This window comes from Pongo pygmaeus, chromosome 7 (assembly GCF_028885625.2).
Source record: "Pongo pygmaeus isolate AG05252 chromosome 7, NHGRI_mPonPyg2-v2.0_pri, whole genome shotgun sequence".
NCBI lineage: Eukaryota > Metazoa > Chordata > Mammalia > Primates > Hominidae > Pongo > Pongo pygmaeus.
The window spans coordinates 4,645,415-4,668,026 of NC_072380.2; the positions used below are offsets into that span (position 1 = coordinate 4,645,415).

The 22,612-nt window shown below is 38.0% G+C and overlaps 1 protein-coding gene across 1 annotated transcript in view; it reads right to left on the minus strand.

Moving 5' to 3' along the window:
* Positions 1-22,612, minus strand: part of CSMD1 (CUB and Sushi multiple domains 1) — a 2,090,911-nt gene that overhangs the window by 1,733,020 nt on the left and 335,279 nt on the right. The window contains exon 2 of the mRNA XM_054498773.1: positions 4,173-4,389. Within this exon, the coding sequence (XP_054354748.1) occupies positions 4,173-4,389 (217 nt within the window). The remainder of the gene's footprint in view (positions 1-4,172; positions 4,390-22,612) is intronic.

Below are 22,612 nucleotides of genomic sequence, written 5' to 3' on the forward strand. Positions count from 1 at the left end.
ATGAGGATCAAAACAGGTTGTGGTTAATGGAAAGATGTTTTTTTGTTTGCTTTTTTTTTTTTTTTTTTTTTTTTGACAGAGTCTCACTCTGTCACCCAGGCTGGACTGCAGTGGTGCGATCTCAGCTTACTGCAAGCTCCGCCTCCCCAGTTCACACCATTCTCCTGCCTCAGCCTCCCGAGTAGCTGGGACTACAGGCGCCCACCACCACACCCGGCTAATTTTTTTTTTTTGTATTTTTAGTAGAGACGGGGTTTCACCATGTTAGCCAGGATGGTCTCGATCTCCTGACCTCGTGATCCTCCAGCCTTGACCTCCCAAAGTGCTGGGATTACAGGTGTGAGCCACCCTGCCAGGTCTACTTGTTTTTTCTTTTGTTTTGTTTGAGATGAAGTCTACTCCTGTCACCCAGGCTGGAGTGCAGTGGCATGATCTGCACTCACTGCAACCTCCACTTCCCAGGTTCAAGTGATTCTCCTGCCTCAGCCTCCTGAGTAGCTGGACTTACAGATGCCTGCCACCATATCCAGCTAATTTTTTTGTATTTTTAGTAGAGACGGAGTTTCACCATATTGGCCAGGCTGGTCTCAAACTCCTGACCTCAGGTGATCCACCCACCTTAGCCTCCCAAAGTGCTGGGATTACAGGCATAAGCCACCATGCCCAGCCCAAGAGATGTTAAAAAATAAGCATTTTGGGATTTGGTGACTGCATGGTTGGACCTTGGTGGAGACTCCGAAGCAAGAGAAATTGCAGAGTCAATAAAGTTCAGCTGTTTAAAACAGCAACCACCTGACAGTTCATAAAAAAAAAAAAAAAGGAAGAGATGCTTTAATTCTAAATAACACAAAGATCAGATTTTTAATTTTGAATTTTGAGTCCAAATTTCTTCCATGTGCTCACCAAGAGAGGTCTCATTTCAGCTCTCAATATCCACATCATTAAAATTTAATTTATTGATGGGGGCACAAATCGTATATGTATTGTTGGTGTGTTTGTACTAAAGAAATAATCCAAGATGATAATATAAATGGTATATTAATTTTTTAACTCTAAATATTTTTACATATGTATATAAAACTATATTTCTGACTAAAGTTCCAGTTACAATGTAAGCATTAATAATTCCAAAGTATATATTCTGTTTTGTCAGCTGGGGATTAAATCTGCCTCTTAAGTTTATTTAGGAAAAAAAATTACAGTGGTTATGTGAAACAAATTTCTTGATACTAAAAATGCTACAGTTGTTTAACAGAATAACTGTTTTTGTATTTTAGTTAATGCACATTTTAAACTTCTAAAAATAGCTTTTGTGCAACAATAAAACAACAACACACCAAGACAGCTCTAAGTAATAACTTTTGTGACATCTCACTTGATCAGCAGCTCCTACATCAATCCTCCCACAAAAGTATCCTTCCTTTGAATTCTAGAGCTGCCTTAAGTGTAGCTAGTTAATTGCCTTTGAGAAATAAACACTGCTTCAAGGCATAATGGGAAACCAATAGCATCAGAGTGCTCCCTTTCCCAATTAATTAGAATTTGCTACTATTTTTAACTTCTTTCCCCACCAACTCATCCTGAACCTTGAAAGAGAAAACACCTCCTCATGTGTTTTCCCTGACAACATACCCATTCCAATTTCACATCTCTATTTATTTCACATCTTGTAATAGTAGAGACCCGTAACACTCAGTAGTCATTGGATGTTTTTCCGATTTGTATTACAGTACTCTAAACGGTTCCCAAAGAAATCACTCGGCACCCCTCGAACGTCTCCTCAAAACGGCATTCTACGTATGCGGATAGGAATAAGAAATATAAAATGCAATATCAAGATGAAAGCAACATCCTAACTCTAAGGACAAGAAACAAGTAGAAATATGACGTATTTTTCTCTATTTCAAACAAAAAATTGTCGGTAATTGAGTGATTCATATGAACCCAAGTAGTCTCTTTCTTATCAACCTCCCTCGCTTCCTCTACTAAAGATAACCCAGCAAGTAAAAGAAAAAAACATTGTGTTGTACATATAACTCACAATAAAGCTCTCTGAGGCACAGATATCAATTTATTTACTGTTCACTGAAGCTCCAAAATGAAATATGTTTCTAATTGTTCTAACTTAATATTTCCACTGTTGATCCTATTATAATACTGAAGATGGTAGGAATGTTGTTTTATATTTATTAACATAAAATGATCATAATAGTACCATAAGACCACAAGAGATAATACATTATTGAAAGACATACCTGTCAGTCAAATTAATATTACGACAGGTTTTCTACATATGAAAGAACTAGAGTAAATAAAAATATTGAGAGAAAGAAAATGGAAATATTTTTAAGAGTGCATATTTTTAACAAGCATTTTTTAACGGAAGGTAAAGTCATAATTTTAACGTAGAGTCACACACATTGGCATTTGAATAAAATGGATTGTCTAATTCTTTTCTCTATAACTCTGCAGTTTTTATTACAATTACAATATACTACTATACCCTAGTAGCATCAATAATTGAGAATTAAAAAAGTAACTAACTTTTAAAGAGCATAAATTATTTGAGAAAGCCTACATCAAATTAGCAAGTATTGTATATGTAGATACTTTGTTCAAATACTCACATGTAAGACCATAAATGTAATAAAAGGAGAGAGGAAAGCTTACCTAACTGGTTCAGAAAAGAGACGGCCATTCTACAATGTATGAAAGGTAAAAATGTTTCTAAAAACAGACAATAGACATTGTAGATGACTCAGAAAAAAACTAGGTATTGGAAAATGGGTGAAAAAATGCAAATAAAATATATTTGAAAATATATTAATGAATATATTTCATATTTAACATATTAGTTATGTACTATATATTGACATATTATAAACTAGATGTACACATAAAATTGTGTTTTGTGTAGAGATTTTTTCTCATCTCATAAAATAATAAATGAAGCATATGATTTTTGTGTGTATTACTGTTGGCATTAACATCAGTAATCTATATAAGTTCATCAATTTTGTTAAGAAAATGTGATTTCTTTGGAAGGGATATTCCTTCTTCCTTTGCCAAATTGAAAACAAAAAGTAGATATAGTTGTACAGGTATAATTTTTTCTTTTTGACAATTGAAAAAATATAATTTAAAATCATCCCAGGAAATGTTTTGCTTTCTTCATTGTAAAAACTATAGATCAAAAGAGAAAACCAATTATGAATAGATTGTACCATTATTGTCTAAACCATAAATTCTCCAAAGAATGCAATAGTCCTGAATGTTCTTACCTCACCCACCTCCTATGTTCCTTTCACTGAATATATTCTCTGACAACATAAGGGTTCATTTTGTTCTGATTAGCTGAATTGTACTCAAGAATTTATCTTTATTCTTTTTCTCTCAAACTCACAGTTGCTTAAAAACAATGGTGTATTATAATTTTATTTAAATTACCTTGACAACTCTGTTTCACAGATCTTGAACAATATGATATCTATAAACAAAGTCAGTGATAACTTTCAATAAAAATTTAAATTTTTAAGTACAGAAAAAGTATGCACAATTTGCCACAAGTTGATAGTCTTCAAGTTTTCTGTATAGTAACTGTATTTTTATTTTCTGATAATGAGAGGTGAAGCCAGCTGGACTTCCTGCATTGAGTGGGGGGGACTTGGAGAACTTTTCTGTCTTACAAGAGGATTGTAAAATGCACCAATCAGCACTCTGTAAAACACACAAATCAGCGCTCTGTAAAATGCACCAATCAGTGCTCTATAAAACACACCAATCAGCAGGATCCTAAAAGTAGTCAATCACAGGGAGGATTGAAAAAAGGGCATTCTGATAGGACAGAAATGGAACATGGGAGGGGACAAATAAGGGCATAAAAGCAGCCCAACGAGGCTGGGCTTCTCTTCCGTGCTGTGGAAACTTTGTTCTTTCGCTCTTGGCAGTAAACCTTGCTACCGCTAACTGTTTGTTTCCTTGCCATCTTTAAGAGCTGGAAAACTCACCCCATAGGTCTGTGGCTTCATTCTTGAAGTCAGCGAGGCCACGAACCCACCGGAAGGAACCAACTCCGGACACAATAATAAAATTTAAATATTCCAACTAGATATCAGAATCTGCATATTCAAACAGTGCTAACTAAACTGTAATATAAAAAGTTGATACCTTACCTCACTTTTAAATTCCCTTGTTGAGGCTGTCCATCGTAAACCGATAAAATATCAAAATCTTCTTCAAGAGCAAAGGTATGGAAGGACAACTGTATCCTATTGCGCTCGCCCGTGATGATGATCCAGGTGCAGTTGGCATAGTTTGGATACCCGTGAGGAAACCCTGGGCTCTCAATAGTGCCATTGGGACCCTGGACTAAGCCTCCACAGTTCTGACCTGGAAGAGAAAACACACACAAAAAAGCATATTATTCTGGCCATCTTTAATCTGTGATTTAAAAAATTTCTAAACACTTTAGCCAATTTTTATAACATTTTATAATTCTTGCACAAATATTGAAGGACAAATAAAGTGTTCTGCAGTGCTGAAAGATAGAGAACAACAACAAATTAAAAGGAAAGAAAATATGCAACATTTTGTAACTCATATTAGAAGTTTAGGGAAATTCTTTTTCCTGTCATTTTTAAATACAGCCTCATCAATATCAAATTTCAATTCATGGGGGAACAAATTTGGTGCCAACTATCTACATAGTATCATGCTTAAAACACTCCACCCTAAATTCTTTGTTGGTGGAAACTAAGCTACAGAAAAATAAACATTATAAAACTATATACATACACACCTGTTCACATAGCCACATAACTGCAATATGTGGTAATAAGAATAGTTAGAAAAAAACATGGTCAATACGCCAGTGATTGATCTGTGCCTGTGCTGGCAAATGTCTTACTGGGCAGAAGAATAACACACGCACAAAGGAAGCTTATCAAGTTGAAAATAAAAGGCATAAAACAAGGTAAATTAAATGACGCTCAAATGAAAGAGCAGCTCAGCAAAATGAGGACTGTAACAACATCCTCACTATTGATGTCTACCCGTTCACACAGGCAGGACTTAAGAGGTGGAGGAGAAAGGAAAGTGCACCACAAAATGAAAAGACCAATTAAAGAAAAGGCTCAGAGTTCCAATGAGTAGTAAGTAAGCAGTAAGTGATTTAGCTTAGTCCCTAAGCAGGAATGCAGGACATACCACCTTTTACTCAGCCCTCCCTTAAGAACGTCCCTTTGGCAGGTGGAATTGGGATTACCCTGAGGGTTTAGGATTGACATGACAATGGGAAATGATGAGGGCTGAAGGGCAATTGAGTGCCACAAAGCCACCTTCAAGCCACTGAGCAGTGTCTGAGGAACTGATTTCACTCTGCCTCTGCCTCCGAAGATTTTGTGTTATTGATTCTAACAAAGCACTTCTCAGATGATTCCCAGACTTCTGGAGTAGTTCCAAAGAACCGAACCCTTGAGTAAATTGCAGGCCCCAGGCTTCCTGCAAGAACCAAGCGCTGAAAGAACAGCTCTGGGAGATTAGTAACAGCTGCACACCTGACCCACCTATTTTGTTTTTACCACTAGACAAACCGAAATGCCTGCCTCCTCAACCTCACCGATATATTTCATTTCCGCTACTCCTGCTTTTCATCCACCTGCTTTGCACGGTGATTCCCTACTTGCCTGTTTCAGCCCTTCCCCTTCCCATGTTGCTTCCCACATACAAGCTTTCCGCGCCATGCTGATTTGGTCCCTGTGGTTGGTTTTTTTTTTTTTTTTTTTTTTGGTCTGTTCAGTCACCTGTAACAGTCTGCCTGTGATGGCCATGCCTGGGCCAATCCAACTGAAGCAAGAGGACCCAAAGCTGAGAACGGGTAGACAGATCGTTGGAAGTGTGCTCTCATAAACACACTCTGCTCATGTACCCTGTAAATATTACTATCCTGTAAGGGAACAGGTTAACCCTCTCAAACCCTTCCAACATTTCGTTTGTCTGAGGTTAGTTGTTAAGCAGCTCACAAAAACTGTCTATGTTTCTTACCTTCTTAATATGCCCGTTTCCCACTAATGTGCTTTAAATGTATTTAAATGTTTTGACACTAAAAATATTGAGAAAGTTTTGAAGGGACCTGGGTGTACTCAGATTGTGGCATGTAGTGTAAGTACTTGAATACAAGTATTGTCTCAGCTTTTATTGTTAAAGTACAAACAGAAAATTATTTTCAGCTGCATTTTATAATTAAAAAGCATTTTACAACAGTAGACCTCAGTGAGCTCAAATCGTTCACAGTAATATTATCAAATGCTTGTGGGAGTTGGGTAAATCTTAATAAAAAGATTTAATGAAAGGGATTTATGAGTTTAAAACCAGAGAACTAATAAGAAGCCCATTTTCCACTAAATTTAAGTCTAACAATAACACTGTAACAAGTAAATATTAAAGCTGTGGGGTTTTGAAAGGTCTTTAAAGAAAATGGCTTTTCTGCTTTATGAGTAATTCTTGCCTAATAGTAAACCAAAAAAAGTGAAGACTTGATTATAAATTGGAAAAAAGAAAAATTAGTTCAACAGAAAAACGTCAACTGGAAAGTAGTTACTATTATAGACCCATCAGGTTGAATCAGATTAACAGATATTAAGATTTCCTCAAGGAATAACATTTAGGCTGCATTTAGGGTACCAATCAGTACAGTGCATGTTGCTGAATGAGTCACATTTAATCCATTCATTGACATTCCATAGCCCCGGTTAGAAATTTTGGGAACTGCTCATAAGTTCTCGGCACAGTGAGTATCATCCTTGGCTGTCCAATGTAAACAACCAAGAAGTTTTTAAAGTATCTATGCCTAAGATAGAATCGGATGTATTTGGTCTGCAACTTAATACTGCATCTTATTATAAAGCCACAGTAATTAAAGCAGTGTTTGATTGGTGTAAGCCTAAATAGCAAGTGGAACAGAATAGAAAACCATAAAACCCACAAAGATATAGAATCTAGATTTAAAGCTAATATGGTACCCCTCTTTTCTCTTGGATCTTATACTCTAATGGGTCCTTACCTACTATAGAGTATGCACAAATATTCTATACATGTTTTCTTTTTAAACGATGTACATCTAAGCTTGATGTAAATGCTGTTCTTAAGTACAGCTTCAAACAAGTGGATTATTTTAATTGAATATTTTTAATGGACAAACTTTTAAATGCTACAAACAATCATATTTCAACATGTTGTTTAACGTGAATCCCTTGTAAGTACCTTTGTAATTTGTATTTCTTCAGGGCAATAAAATAATCTGAAGTTTCTGTGATAATTGTAATGTTTTAGTTAAAATTCAGTTGTTATTTTACAGGGATTGAAACCTTAATTATTGCTTAAAAAAAAAAGTCGAATGGTCTTCTTCCTCCATAAACTGATACTGGAAGTCACTTTGAAATAAAATATCAATATCAATGGCAATATCAACGGTAAAAGAAGTATATGTGTGTGTGTATATTTTTCCCAGTGATACTGAAGTTTGATTTCAATTTCAATTTTGATTTCAATTTCATATATATATGAACACACTCTGTGATGTATATTTTTGTACACATGCAATTACACGTATACCAAAATACACATCTGCAATTGCATGGATACCAAAATACACATCACAGAGAAACATACATGCAACACTGTGCATACAGATGTTTTTGCCGCTATAATTCAAACAAACTTCCAAGAGAAAACCTGAACACATGCCATAATTTTAAGCAACTGAAATCTAAATCATCTGGCACTGAAATAATAACATACAAAACATCTGGCTCCTATCTAAAGTAATCAGCAGAATGTTAGATATAGAAGAATCACAGAGTTAATTTTTTTGCAGATATCTACTCCTTAGATAGGTCCTTAATACCACGACCTTACATACACAGAGTTAACTTCAGTCATTTTTAAATTCTGTCTTATACTGTTGGACTGAGGTTCTGTTTTCAAACTACATTTTCACATATAATCTTTGTTGACCATGAAAATAGCCACACATCATGATTTTACAAGGATGGAAGAACAAGTGAAAATGAAGTAAGTTGTCCAAAGTCTTCCGGGAATGAATCAAGGTCTTCTGACACCAAAGTCTAGAGCCGTCCCAACAAACCCAGTTACATCTCCACGAACAAACACAGCAGACAACCCAGTACATTACAGACCTCAAGTATGGTGATCAAATCATAATGTATGTCACAATAAATACCTTAGATTACAAAATAAAATGGTGAGTAAATACAGACATTTGGAAAATCTAGATATGTAGAGACTCTAACTTCTGCCCTTCTTTAAAACTAATCAATGTCCACTGAAGGAAAAAAAAGTGAAAGTATTAAGTAGCATTTAGAGACATAAACATCACTCATAGTCTGATTACCAAAGATAATTATTGCTAACATTTTGCTGAACACGTTTCTGATCTACACTTAATGTTGCCATACTACCTGGCATGCAAGATGTGAACAATTTGGATTTGGATTAAATACTTGCCAGTCCTGCAGGAACCAGCAAGAACTGACCTAGGAAGTGTCTTGCTTTGAAGGGGACCTTGTCAGCCTGTAGGTGCTACTCTCTGTCCCGTGAAGGTCCAGGTCTGCAAGATGGGCAACTGCTCGGCAAGGAGCCTACAGGACGACTTGCCCTGGGCCCCGTTGAGCCATGGAGCTGATGGTTGGTTATACAGCAGTGCCCCTCTTGGAAGCCGGAAAACACATTCCAGTAAAGGCAGGGCTCACTGTGTCCTGTGACAATTTTCTACTTTGAAAGCCTGTCTCAGAAACACCCAGCTTAGAAAATGGCCCCGTGCCCTCATCATTTCTGAGATGAACTAACCCCTCCACTCCGAACACCCCCCACAGTCGGTTGGCTCCTCTCCCGGGCTCTTGCTCTGTAATTTGTGCTGCTGTACAGCAATGGCACATACTTTTCCTAGAAGGTAGCAGCTGAGATGATTCATCTGTGATCCAAACTGATTCACTGTGAGCATTTGAGGAGTGAAGGTATCATAAACAAACACCTTCCTAGATTCTACACCTGGATGAAACTGTGCTGTTTCTCTCAATTCTGGGCTGGGTGGGCATTCTCAGAAAGTAGTAGAGGTGGACATAATATTTAAAAACTGGTGTGCCAAATATGTTGTACTACCTCACTTAATTCGTGCACAGCCTTTGAAGTGGGGTGTGGCTTAGCCTTTGCTTTGCTAGCTGTGAAAATAAATACTTGGATAATGCTTTATGATGAGGGAATGGTGTTGCTATTCAAAACCTCTGAGAGCAAATGTTTGGCCATCAGAGATATTTTGACATGTAATTGGGTTTAGGGACTTAGAAAGATGTGGACTATACTGTTCTGTATGTGGAGACAACCATGCAGGGAAATGATACACTGTAGCAAATTCTACAAACGAGGAAACGAGTCATTTGAGAAATGATAGACAGGGCTGCGGAGGAACAGTCTGGAGATGAAAAGACTTGGGAATGTATAATTGTCTCCAACTCTGGGGCCTGGTATCATTTGAAAGAGTATATAGATTTGTGTGTAAATAGAGTCCGGGCAGAAGGTATATTATCATCTGAACAGTATGTCTCATTGGAGATAAATATGAAAAACAGCCTTTGTGGTTTTTATCCCGTTTGCAACAAGCCCAGATCACCACACTGGCTCATTTTTAAAACAACATCACTGGTGGAAAAATAAACCTTACATATTTATTACACTCAGTGGCAGTGTCGATCCTTTTACTATATCCATTTTGTGAAAAATGACAATTTATGGTTTTCATGTCTATATAAATTACTGTGTAAATGAGAATTTGATTACTTTCTGACAGGCAGATTTTTGACCTCCAAAGCATCTTTCATTTTTGACATTTTTGTGGTCAAATTATATTGTACACCTGTTGGCTTTTCTGCAAGACTAAACATTGCCTTACTCCTACTGGACGTAGCTATCAAGCAACTCTCAAGTAGAAAACATAAAATAAAGAAAAAATAAAATAAAATAAAATGGTCCATTGTGATCGTCAATGAATTTTTTTCTTTAAGAGCTAAGGAGTATGACAGACTTCTAAGTGCCTCTGGAATTTGAAATAGTGAGAGGCCTCAGATTTCAATGAAGGAAGTGAAGTTTCCCTGATCAGATAAGCACTGTTTGAAACGGTAAACAAATCAATTATGCATTAAATTCTGCATTATCTTCTACAGTTTCATGGGTTATTCCAGGGTCTGCATTATGGGGAAAATAATTAATTGTGGAAGGACCATGATTTAAAGTGCCCTTCCGGGGGCTTCAATTGAGGGTTTTCAAAATTAAAGTCTTCAGGCATTTTGCAGGAACACCATGCCCTGCAGGAAGCTTTGAAAGCGTGATGATTCTCAGAGCACCCGGAGGGACTGACATCAGCCACTCTCGCTCAACGCCTTAGGGTACTTGGTTGGGTTTTAATCCCAAACACTTATGGGAGATTACTCACTCCATGAGCAAAGAAGAAAAGTAAAAAAGCCAGAGGCAGCTTGCCTGAAAGAGAGCCAAGGAATCAGTTTCTCACTGTGGAATCTTTGCCCATGAGCAAGACCTTGAAGGGAGCTCTTACACCGAAAATGAACCAGGAGTACCCGGTTTGTATCGCTCCAAAAGGAAAAGGGAGGTTTTCACTGGTGAGTGTCACTTCTTTCCCTTCCTTGAACACACCACGCTTATTCCCACCCCAGGCCCTTTGCACATGTGGGTCCAGCTACCTGAAATGAGCTTTGCCCAGATTTTTTCATTGAGACCTCATGCAGGTCTCAATACAGTATACTCTTTCGAGACCTCATGCAGGTCTCAATACAGTATACTCTTTCCAGACACTCATACCTCAATCAGCAACATTCTTCCAACATTACATACTACGCTTTGCTCTATTTTTTTTGAAACAGAGTCTCTCTCTCACCAGGCTAGAGTACAGTGGTGCTATGTTAGCTCACTGCAACCTCCACCTCCCAGGTTCAAGCAATCCTCTGGCCTAAACCTCCAGAGTACCTGGGATTACAGGCGTGCACCACCACACCTGACTGATATTTGTATTTTTAGTAGAGACAGGGTTGTTCACCATGTTGGCCAGGCTGTCACAAACTTCTGACCTCAGGTGATGGGCTCGCCTCAGCCTCCCAAAGTACTGGAATTACAGGTGTGAGCCACCATGCCTCGCCCCTACACTATTTTATTCCCTTATAGCATTTATAACTTTGTGAAAATATCCTATTTACTTGCTTACTCATTTATGATCTGTTTCTATACTAAAATGTAAACCTTCCAAGAGTGAAGATAATGACTGGCTTGTTTATATGCCCATTTCTAGAATAGTGTTTGCTACTTGACATTCAATTATTGAAGCCTGTGGGTGAGTTTGAGTGCATGTGTGGGAGATAGAGGTGGTGGGACAAATTAAATCTATGTGCACACTCATAGGGAAGCAGGGAAAGCAGCAGTCCTTGAAAGAACTATAAATCTATATTCTGGTTAATGATTACTTAAAACATTAGGATGCAGATGATATTTTAATTCCAAAAGCAGAGTTGCTATTCTCTCAATCCTGTTCAGCAGCCTGATTGTCAAAAGCTCCTTAGATTAAATATTCCCTGCTTTATGGGAAGCTAATTTTTCTCCTACATGCTGTTCCTATGGACGTTGGCATCTCTGCTTTTTCCTTCTAGACAGGGTTCATCATTCTGGGCAAGGCAAGGCTGCCATGAGTCAGAACTGGAACCTCATGGATATGATGTCAATGTTGTTCCCTTTGTTATTGCCCCCAGGGGAGGCAACTTTAGTTAACTCCAGCAATGTAATGTTTTCACCTACTGAGAAATTGTTGCATTAATGGTAATAAAGTCATTCAACGTCTACCCACTCTGAAAAGACAAATTGCCAAGATGGCAGGCATAGTGCAGGGGCCAAAAAAAAAAAAAAAAAAATCAAGCAAAGCACTGGGCTTCAGATCAAACAAATCTAAAATATGATTAATTTCCTGCATGGAGCATTAAGCATTGAACACGTTGCCTCATGGATATGAGCCCCAGTTTCCACAGGTGCGGGATGAGGAGGCTGCCCATTTTGCAAAGTAATTGTAGACTGGCGAAAAGGTATGTTGAAAGTAGGAAGCAGGGGTAGACAGAGGAAAGAGAAAAGATGATTTTTGTCATTTTTACAAAGGAATATTTAGCTAGAGGGCCTCCTAATTGCAAGAGAATTTTACGTGAAAGATGATGAGTGGAATTTGCCCTGTGCCTGCCTTTATCCTGTTGTCCTTTAGATTCTGGGACACATCGTTTTTCACGGGGAGCCTTCATGGCACCCCACGCCTGCATGTGCTCCTCCTCTCACAACATTGTACTTCAAATATGAGGATTTCAAGGCCATGTAACACGGCTTTAGAGATTCTGAGTGATAAAGTCGGTTATAATCCTAAGCCAATCAAATCAAAAAACAACAACAAGCGCTGTTTTATTCATGATTCCCAGATCTCACATTGATGTTTTGGAAATAAGTGATTTTTTTGCCTGAAACAGGTGACAATCTAAACCTGAGTCTTCGCTTCAGAGACTTGGAGTTTATATTTCAATAATGCAAGTTATTCTGAAGTCAATGCTACTTTTCTTATAGAAACATACCACACATTGCCAGTGGAGAGAATTCTCTTCCTCTATACATGGTAGAACTAATCTTTTTATTATATTTATTTTCTTCTTAGAACTAATAATTAGTTGTATGTCAGATATTTATTTATCTCTTAATGAAATTCCTGGTGATGACACATCATCTTGGGTCAGTAGGATTGAGTCGTTCCTTACGTTTGAAATCATGCTATGTATTACTATTGCTGTAATACGGGAGAAGCCACAAGCTCCAGTGTCTCAAGGCTGTGGCAGTGAATGAATGTAGTAAAATGTTTCCCTAAGTAGTGCATTTAAAATCTGAGATGTTAATTGATGTAGCTTAATTGGGATACTATAGGATCAATTCAGCATTACTCACTAAAAAAGGTATAAAACTACCAGTTGCCTGATTCCTGGGTGTTTGGATATACAAATTCTTTCTGTGTAGATATATGAGTGCCATAGTTGTCTTTCCTAAACAATGAAGAATGATTTCTGGGTCAACAAGGCATATTTTAAAATTGTAATACCATGCTCTATTTTAATGCTTAGTAGAGTTTACCTCCAAAGAGAAATTGAAATGTTAAAAAGTCATACTGAAACCCCTAGATCTATGATTATACCTGAAGCTTGAAGCTAATACAAGCTCTCTGAGAGGACAGACAGTAAAGAAGAATATAATGAGGGTTTTTTGTTATGAAAATTATACAGATATGGAGACCTGAATCATGACAAATTATGAGAAGATTTTTTTAACCTCATCAAAATTAGTAAACACATTTTTAAAAAGAGATATAAATGTCCAACACATTTTCTCTCTCCCAGGATGTGGACCTAGTCATAGATTAACAGCCAAGGTGCCGACATGGCCCTCCTCTAGGCCATCCAAAGTGAGGCCAAGATGGCAGCAAAGTCGATTCTTAAGGGGTGTTTTATAAGTTTAATATGAAGGAACTGATCTCCAACAAGCCAGATTTAAATGCATAAAAATCACAAATGGGTTCATATCCACCTCTTTGGACAAATAGGCCACTGGGCCATAGGTAACTTCCAGAGTGTTTCTGGCGCCAGTTTGCTGTTTCTTAATTTCTTCTAAAAAAAAATCCAGGATACATGTGCAGAAACTGCAGGTTTGTTACATAGGTATACATGTCCGTGGTGGTTTGTTACACAGATTCGTGTGTGCCACAGTGCTGTTAGATAGGTACGCGTGTGCCACGGTGGTCTGTTGCATAGGTACGCGTGTGCCACGGTGGTCTGTTGCATAGGTACGCGTGTGCCACGGTGGTCTGTTGCATAGGTACGCGTGTGCCATGGTTGTTAGCTGTACCTATTGACCTGTCCTCTAAGTTCCCTCCCCTCACCCCCCACCCCCCAACAGGTCCTGGTGTGTGTTGTTCCCCTCTCTGTATCCATGTGTTCTCATTGTTCAACTCCCACTTGTAAGTGAGAATATGTGGTGTTTGGTTTTCTGTTCCTGTGTTGGTTTGCTGAGGATGAAGCTTCCCGCTTCATCCATGTCCCTGCAAAGGACATGATCTCATTCCTTTTTTATGGCTGCATAGTATTCTATGGTGTATATGTACTGGATTTTCTTTTTCCAGTCTATCACTGATGGGTATTTGGGTTGGTTCCAAGTCTTTGCCATTGAAAATAGTACTGCAGTAAACATACATGTGCATATGTCTTTATAGTAGAACGATTTATATTCCTTTGGGTATGTACCCAGTAATGGGATTGCTGGTCAAATGGTATTTTTGGTTCTAGATACTTGAGGAATCACCATGCTGTCTTCCTCAGTTGTTGAACTAATTTCCATTCCCACCAACAGTGGAAAAGTGTTTCTACTTCTCCACAGCCTCACAAGCATCTACTGTTTCCTTACTTTTTCATAATCGCCATTCTGACTGGCATGAGATGGTATCTCACTGTGGTTTTGATTTGCATTTCTCTGATTATCAGTGATGTTGAGCTTTCTTTTATATGTTTGTTGGTCACATAAATGTCTTCTTTTGAGAAGTGTCTGTTCATATCCTTTGCCCACTTTTTGATGGGGTTGTTTTTTCTTGTTAATTTCTTTTAGTTTATTGTTTATCTTGTTCCTACTTCCCTACCTGTGAGTCACTTCGGAGATAATGACAGGATCCATATTCTCTATGATCTACAGGATTGTCATTCACCAAGCGGCCCCTAATGGTGCCTCAGCCATGAGTCTTGGGGCTCAGTTCACACCACGAGGGCATGAAATAGATCTTCTTCACATACACACCACGCATGCATGCACACTTGCTAACACACACACACACACACACGCCTGCTTTCTCCCTCTCTTAGGGAAATGATGTTATAACTCATATTTGGGTTTAGTGTCTATCTGCAAAGAAAATGTGATTTTTTGCACAGTGGATGCATGGATAAAATCATGATGCATATCACCATTTACATTGCTCATTTCACAGACAACCATGTTTCATCTTTTAGGGGATTTTTGACATTTGCAATTGTGCTTTTCCTCAGCGTCTTTGTGAATTTAGGAAGAGAAATTGTGGGGATGAGGGCTACTCCATTATGTTGGAGTTGAGACATTAGATGCCAGCTGATGCCACCCCACCTGTTGTCTGGTAAATGTGTGTTCATAGTTGGTCAGGAGGTATGCACACACACCACAGTAACAACGTCACAAGGGATAAGAGTGTGCTTCCGCATATACCTAAATCAATTTCAGTCTTCAATGAATCTAGCACTTCCTTAGAACTGGCGTCTAGTATCCTAGAGCCCTGGAGTAGTGCCTTCCATAAACATATCTACACTGCAGTTATACATTCTCTTTGGCTGAGAAACTCTTCTTGTAGGCTTCAATTGGTATATTTGCCAAGGTGCTCGAAATAAGTGAGTCATCATTGATGCACCTGTCATTATATGATCTAATCTTCTCAATAAGATAGTAATGTTCTAGACTGGCAGCCATGAAGGCAGATATCTTTATTATAATCTACTGACTGCTATATTCCAAGTGCCAAGCACAGTGCCCAGTGCACAGTAAACATTTGGTCTATGGAAGCAAAGGAGCTGGAGTGACTGTTGTACCTGATAAGGGATCTTATTACTACCTACAGTAATGATTGTGAACATTGATAGAATACCTATTATAAGGCAAATAGTTTCCATATTTTAATCATCACAAATGATCTTGAAAGATAGGCATTATCATTCCTATTTCACTGATGAGAAAAACTAAAGAATTTGAGTGATTTTTTCCAAAACCACATATACAAAGCAAAGAAACGAGGGGTGTAAACCCACATTAGTAGGACTTTGACCCCCGTGCTCATGCTATCCTGACACAATTTAGAAATGATATATTTTTTTCTGTCATTTTCTGAAAAAAAATGTGTCTACAAATTCCACTACAAAAGCAAAGGCCAATTTTTGAATTTTAAGAACTCTTCTACTCCTCTTTATAAGAAGCCATGAAACTACGTTAATTGGAAAAAAAATAAATCTTTTTTGTGTATCTGAGCCGAAGGCTACATTCTGTTTCTCTGTCTCTATTTGTGTGGGCATTTCAGAAAGTAATAATGATGTTTATCTTTACAGTTTCATTTCATAAGTAACTATTCTGACCTGATACTACTATATGAGTTATGCCTTTAACAAATAAAAGAGGTTCGGGATTTCAATAATATTTGCAGGTGTATGACTGGGGGCACAACTTCACAGAATGTCATTCACACAGATGACACAGCTACCTTGAACATAAGATTATCGAGAACTTGATTGATATTAGCATTTATCATGTCTGGGATGAGATAGCTTTACGTGTGAATATGTAGAAGACACTAAATAGTCATAAAAATATCAATGAAAACAACAGCTCCCTTAATGGATTTGCCACTGTGATTGATCTTCAGCTAAATTTCTACATCCATTTTTATGGCCTTTCAACTTTTAACTTGCTCCTAAGCTGTGGGCAAGAAATCAAAGCCCTGGCTTCTGCCTCTTATTTTAGCTTGGTTTTGTGATGTTTCTGAAGAAACAATGCATGATATTGAAATTCCATGGAGGATTCGGATTTGCCGTACAAAGTATTTTGGCAAAAAGGAAGTGACAGACTTTCAAGTCTGTGGCCTTGAGTTTAAAAAGAAAAGATGCAGCTTGTAGTTGATTCTGTGTGTGATTTTATTTTACTGATTTCTAATTAGAGATTTGAGAGCAGAAAATATATTTTTTTCCTATTTAAGCATGGTTATTCAGTTTCATCTAGATTCTATTCTTCTTTATTTTACCCAAGTTTTGCTTCCAAGGTTGTGGAGTAGAAAGGAGAAAAATAGCTTGTTGCCTAGATAAAGTATGTGAACAGAAGTGTTGATCTATTTGGCAGGATAATACTAATCTTATTTGCCTTGCTTTAACCATTACAAATGAACCAGAAGCTGGTACTCATAAGTTAAATATTTATAACAAGAAGAAATATGGACTGAGAGACAAGGGACCATTTGCAATGTTCACTGATCAAAGCTTTACAAAGGATCAAAACTTTTAGATCTAGTGCAGATGTCTCAGGAAATATAACACGATGCCAAGCGAATGGCAGCAAAAAGCTGAGGCTAAAATGAGTACAATAGCTTCAACTGAGAAAAAAATGAAATTATTGTACCAAATTCCCTAATATCAGATGTCTATAAACTTAAGAATATTGAATACCTGGCAAACAGCAAGAGGACAGTTTTATAAATAATAAAAAGCATTTGTTTAATGATCAAATGTTAAAGATTTGGTATTTCCAGAAAAAACAAGTGTTGACAAAATCAACCTTTAATAGCGTTGAATATTCAAGTAGATCAACTCAAGCAGCACATTCCTCCACTGCTGTGCTGTTTCTCGGGTCTTCAGCTGGCATCATTTCTAATTTTTTTCACTGTAGCTTGATTATAGTCATATACTGGTGGGGGGAGGAATTGAACAAACACAAGTGGATCACAGAAGAAAAATTAAAGTTTACTGTTTTCTCTAATCAGAGTCATAATTTACTATTTTACTTAAGAACAAAACTATTCCTTAATATCCAGCTGTAAAAAGAGGTCCACATGGTTAATATTCTCATAAGATTCTTACACATCTTCTGGGAAAATTCTGTTTCAATTTCTGCCAGGTATATGATGATCTTCTGTCATTATTATTTCAACAGGACACTCTAATTTACACGTCTTTAGATTTCAACACACATACCTACTCCCCATCTGTATTTAATAGGCAAGCTGTATGATTATTAGGGGTGACCCAATTTGATTTACTGAACCAAACAGAGAGCTCATTGGAATTAAAGGACTCGTGTCTTATAAAGAACTCTGGCCTGCAAGTTACGGGGAGACATTAGATTATCTTTCATGTGCTAGTATGATTTAGAGACCTGATAGTGAGAACTTTAACTCAATCCTCTGGGCCTAGCTCCCTAGATCATAATTAAAGGAGACTCAATTAGAAAAATCTCTAAGTCTCAAGTTTCCTCTAAGATACATACGAGCCATGATTGAGTCAGGAAGAACTTGAATTGTCAAATCTTTAACACAATGTTTTCCAATTAAATTAATAATAAAGGAGATTAGGAGAGGCAGAGGAAGAAGCAATAAATTCGATTCCCAATTATAAAGCATTGAGGGATTGCATTAAATAGGAGTCTTCAAAAGAACCATAAAAATCAAAGGATGGGATTGGGGAAAATGAGGTCAGAATAGAAATCCAGTCTCATTTATACTTCCAGACCAGGAAGAACTGTGAAGAGACATTTGACATTTCTCGTTAGTCTAATATATTAGCATTAGTGAAGGTCTTTTGAAACAAACATATGAGACTTCCATTCTGACTTTTTGTCTGTTTCATTCTGCTTTGGGAGGAAGTGGGAATTTCCATTTAAAGAGACAAGCAGGGTCAGTGCATGCAGCCTACCAGAAAGAACCACTATGCCTAGCCTGCCGAGACAGATTCGCCTCATGTCGTGGCTGCACCTGTGATCCCAGCTACTCAGCAGGTTGAGGCAGGAGAATCGCTTGAACCCGGGAGGCGGAAGTTGCAGTGGGCCGAGATCAAGCCATTGCACTCCAGCCTGGTGACAGGGTGAGACTCCGTCTCAAAAAAAACAAAAAAGACAGATTCGCCACAGCTTCAGCCATCAGGGCAATCCCAAGCGCAGTGACAAGGTCTAGAGCAGAAGTCTCCAGGGTTTTTGGCACCAGGGCGGTTTTGTGGAAGACAATTTTTCCATGAAGGGTGTAGGGATGGTTTTGGGGCATTAGATTCTCATAAAGAGTGCACAAACTAGATCCCTTGTGTGCACAGTTCACAATAGGGTTCATGCTCCTGTGAGAATCAACGCGCTGCTGCTGATGTGGACGGGTGGAGTTCAGGTGGTAATGTGAGTGATAGGGAGTGGCTGTAAATACAAGCAAAGCTGCACTTGCTCACCTCCTTCTGTGTGGTCTGGTTCCTAACAGGCCACAGACCGGTACTGGTCCGCAGTCCAGGCTTGGGGACCCCTGGTCTAGAGGATGTGTTTATGAGAGACAGAGTTCCTTGTCTCTTTCCCAGCCACAGATTCAGCCCATTTAGTAAAACTTTACAAACTAGGCTCTTAAGTGCTGAGTGATCTGACTCGTCACAGCAGGAGGTAATTTTAGAGCTAAAGCAAATGACTTTTCATCTACACAAATCTGGCTCCTATAAAGGAGCGATTGGATCCACAGACTCCCAAGTAACTGAATTAAGGTGACAATCACTAGGCACAACCACATGAGAAGTTTAAGTAGACTCAAGTAGATCATGGCTATCTTTCCATGCTGCAGTAGGAACATGTTTTTGTTATTACTAAAAATTCTGGTAATTGTTTAATTCGCAAGAGTAGCTTGTCCGTCATGTTATTTTCCTTTCCAGGCTAAAACCTGCATTTCAAATGAAGCAAAGACTTACAGACATCAGACTTTCTAAAATAGGTTTTAGCAACCCATGCTCAATATCATTTCTATTTGTTTCAAAATGGAAAGTTTTGTGATTTATGACATGCATTAAAATAGTCCCAGATAACCACTCAGTGACAGAGCCAACTGCAGGGGGTTCCTGATCTCAATGTGATCCCCAGGAGTTAAGTTGCCCCAGGCTGAAAATAAGCATAACACAAATGGCAGAAAAGGAGATGTTGGAGGAAAATTGTGTTCAAACACATTTGGTTGAAACTCCAAAGTGTAGTAGATATTATTTTGAATTTGAAGGGAGGCATTTGCAAATAACTGATCTTTATCAAGTGCCATGCTTTTAGGATTCTGAAGAAGACATGCGTTTTTCGTAACGTTTCATGCAAAATATCTCAGTAGCCATTTTTTTTTTTAACCAAAGTATAATATCACATAGGATATTTTAGGATTGGATTGGTTTCATTTACTCATGATTAGGTTTCATTCAAATATAAAGGTTGGTTGTGAACCTGAACTGACTTCAGTTGTCCAAGTTAAATAATAACTTCTCTAAGCCCCATAACGACTCAGCAAATTTTTTCTTTCCAGGTGCAAACCAAGGCCATTGTTACACTCCATGTATTTGCTGCAATTTCTATTTGTCAATTGCCTTTTCTGTTGTCTTATCTTTGACCTACTCTTCTGTACTAGTGTGGATCTAGGAATCTCAATATGTCTAAAATATTTCTCAGGAATTCAATTTGAACAGAGTTCAGGCAAATCTCAAATGAATATAGACTTATAGACTTACATGGAAAGGATGTAAATGGTTCAGGGATGTTTTGCTTTCTATGCGGAGGTAACTCCTCCAGCAGTATAATTCCCCTGTTGGGTCTCCACCCCTCTGATGCTCTCTATTCTGGGGAAGTAGAGCAAATTCTTTGCTTGGTGAGTTTGGAAAAGGCAAGTAGAAACTTGGAGCATGAATCCTTTCTCTCTCTCCACCCTGGAAGCGAAGTACCAGGCAATGCATATAGTTCTTACCTTTGCTGAGAGGCACAGTGGAGTTTAGAGGGGGAGGAATGAAAGGATGTTGGTCTAATCCAGAGTTTTATATTAGGAAGTTTATATGGCTATAGATATCAACTAAAATGGTTGAAGTCAGCTTAGATTGTAATAAGTTTTGGATTTGTTGGTTGGTTTCCAGTGGTCTTACACCTGTGTCTTATTCCTCAATGCATTCATAACTCAGACAGAGAAGAAAAGTTTACTTTTTGGGTCCCTTCTGTGTACACAGGCAGACAACTTTGGAAAGTCATCTTTCACTGGTGAAAATGGAACTCTATTTTAAAGACAACAAATAATGATTTATTTGGAAGGGGGCAAAGGGTTGAAAAACTAACTATTGGGTACTAGCTTACTACCTCGGTGACAGAATCAATTCTACCCCAAACCTCAACATTATACAATATACCCACGTAACAAACCTGCACACGTACCCCCCAAATCTAAAATAAAAGTTAGCATCTTTTTAAAAGACAACAAATAACTAACTATTGTTTGAAAATCAAGCCAAGCAAGCACATGATACAGATGTACACCCCTCCCCCCAAAAAAGCTTAAATCTTTATAAATCATTTGTCCATCAAAGGAGACCTATTAATTTACTTATATTACTAATTTCAAGGGCTTTGTCTTACTAACACAGTTTTGATTCTTTTGACTTTACCAAAACGTTATTCCTTAAATACAGATAATTACCTTTTTCATGAACTTCGTTTCCTTCTACCTGCAAATCTTACCTTGGTTACTCTAATTGAATAGAACCCACCCCCCAGGGTCACTGCCATGCTGCCATCCTGGCTGCCTGGCTCATCCTAGTTCCTGAATGGCCACTGGTTGCAATTGACCTGCTGAAGCTTTGAAAGTGGCCTCCAGGAGACCAAACAAAACTAAGTGATAGGAAGTAAATGTTAAACAAAAACAATTTTAGGTATACAATGGAAATGTGAAGCTACAGACATGGATTCTGGCTTATTTTTTGAAAATAAAGTAAAATCTATGATGATCAGAATTTAAGAGGGTCTCAAATTGTAATATTTACTTCCACTGACATTTTAAGAGGAAATAAACAGTTGAATTACTTGTGTTTTTCAAACAACTTCTGTGTAAGTAACTTTATGATACTTGCTATAGGAGAACATAACATGTAATCACCTTAATCATTTAGTTGAAAAGTGAGTATCATGGAAAAGGTAAGTAGGGCACGAAGAGGTGTTAACCAGAAAAATGATGTTCATAAGAAATGCCCAACAGCTACTCATACTAATAGTATAATTTACGTTGATATAATATGAAATCAATTACTCAAAGACCTCCAGCAACAAAATGTGGATTAGAATTCAGCTAATTCACTTATTGAGAAAGAGAGGAAAAGCATATTTCATTATTCATCAAAAATTGACTGTCAACTGTGTGGCCACTGTGTTAGGCTCAGAGAAGACACAGATGTGTGCTCCCTGGAGTTCCATGTTAGTGCAGAGGGTTGGACAATAAAAAATAAACCTATTAAATACATAAATTGCATGCTCTGTTGGGAGACGAGTAGTGTTATGGAAGAGAAGAAAATGTAAAGCACAGTAATGGGAAAGACAATGCTAGTGTTATGGGGGCAAAGTGTATTGTATGTGTCAATGAGAGGTGACCTGAAGCAAGGATTAAAGGGAGTGAGGGACAGGCCCATAAGAACACTGAGGAAGGGCTATTCCAGGAAGGGAATATGGCCGTGGAAAAGCCTTAGGGTGGGAGTCAGCCTTTCAGGGGGCAGTAGGAAAAGCCAGTGAGCTTAGTGAAGAAAAGCAGGAGGAAAAGACATCGGAGAGGCAATGGTCAGACCAGGCATGGTTGTGCAAAGTTGCCATGATATTCAGATTTTAATCTCAGTAAAGTGGGGACACTTTGAAGGACTAATGTTATGTATCATTACATTGTCCACATAAAGCT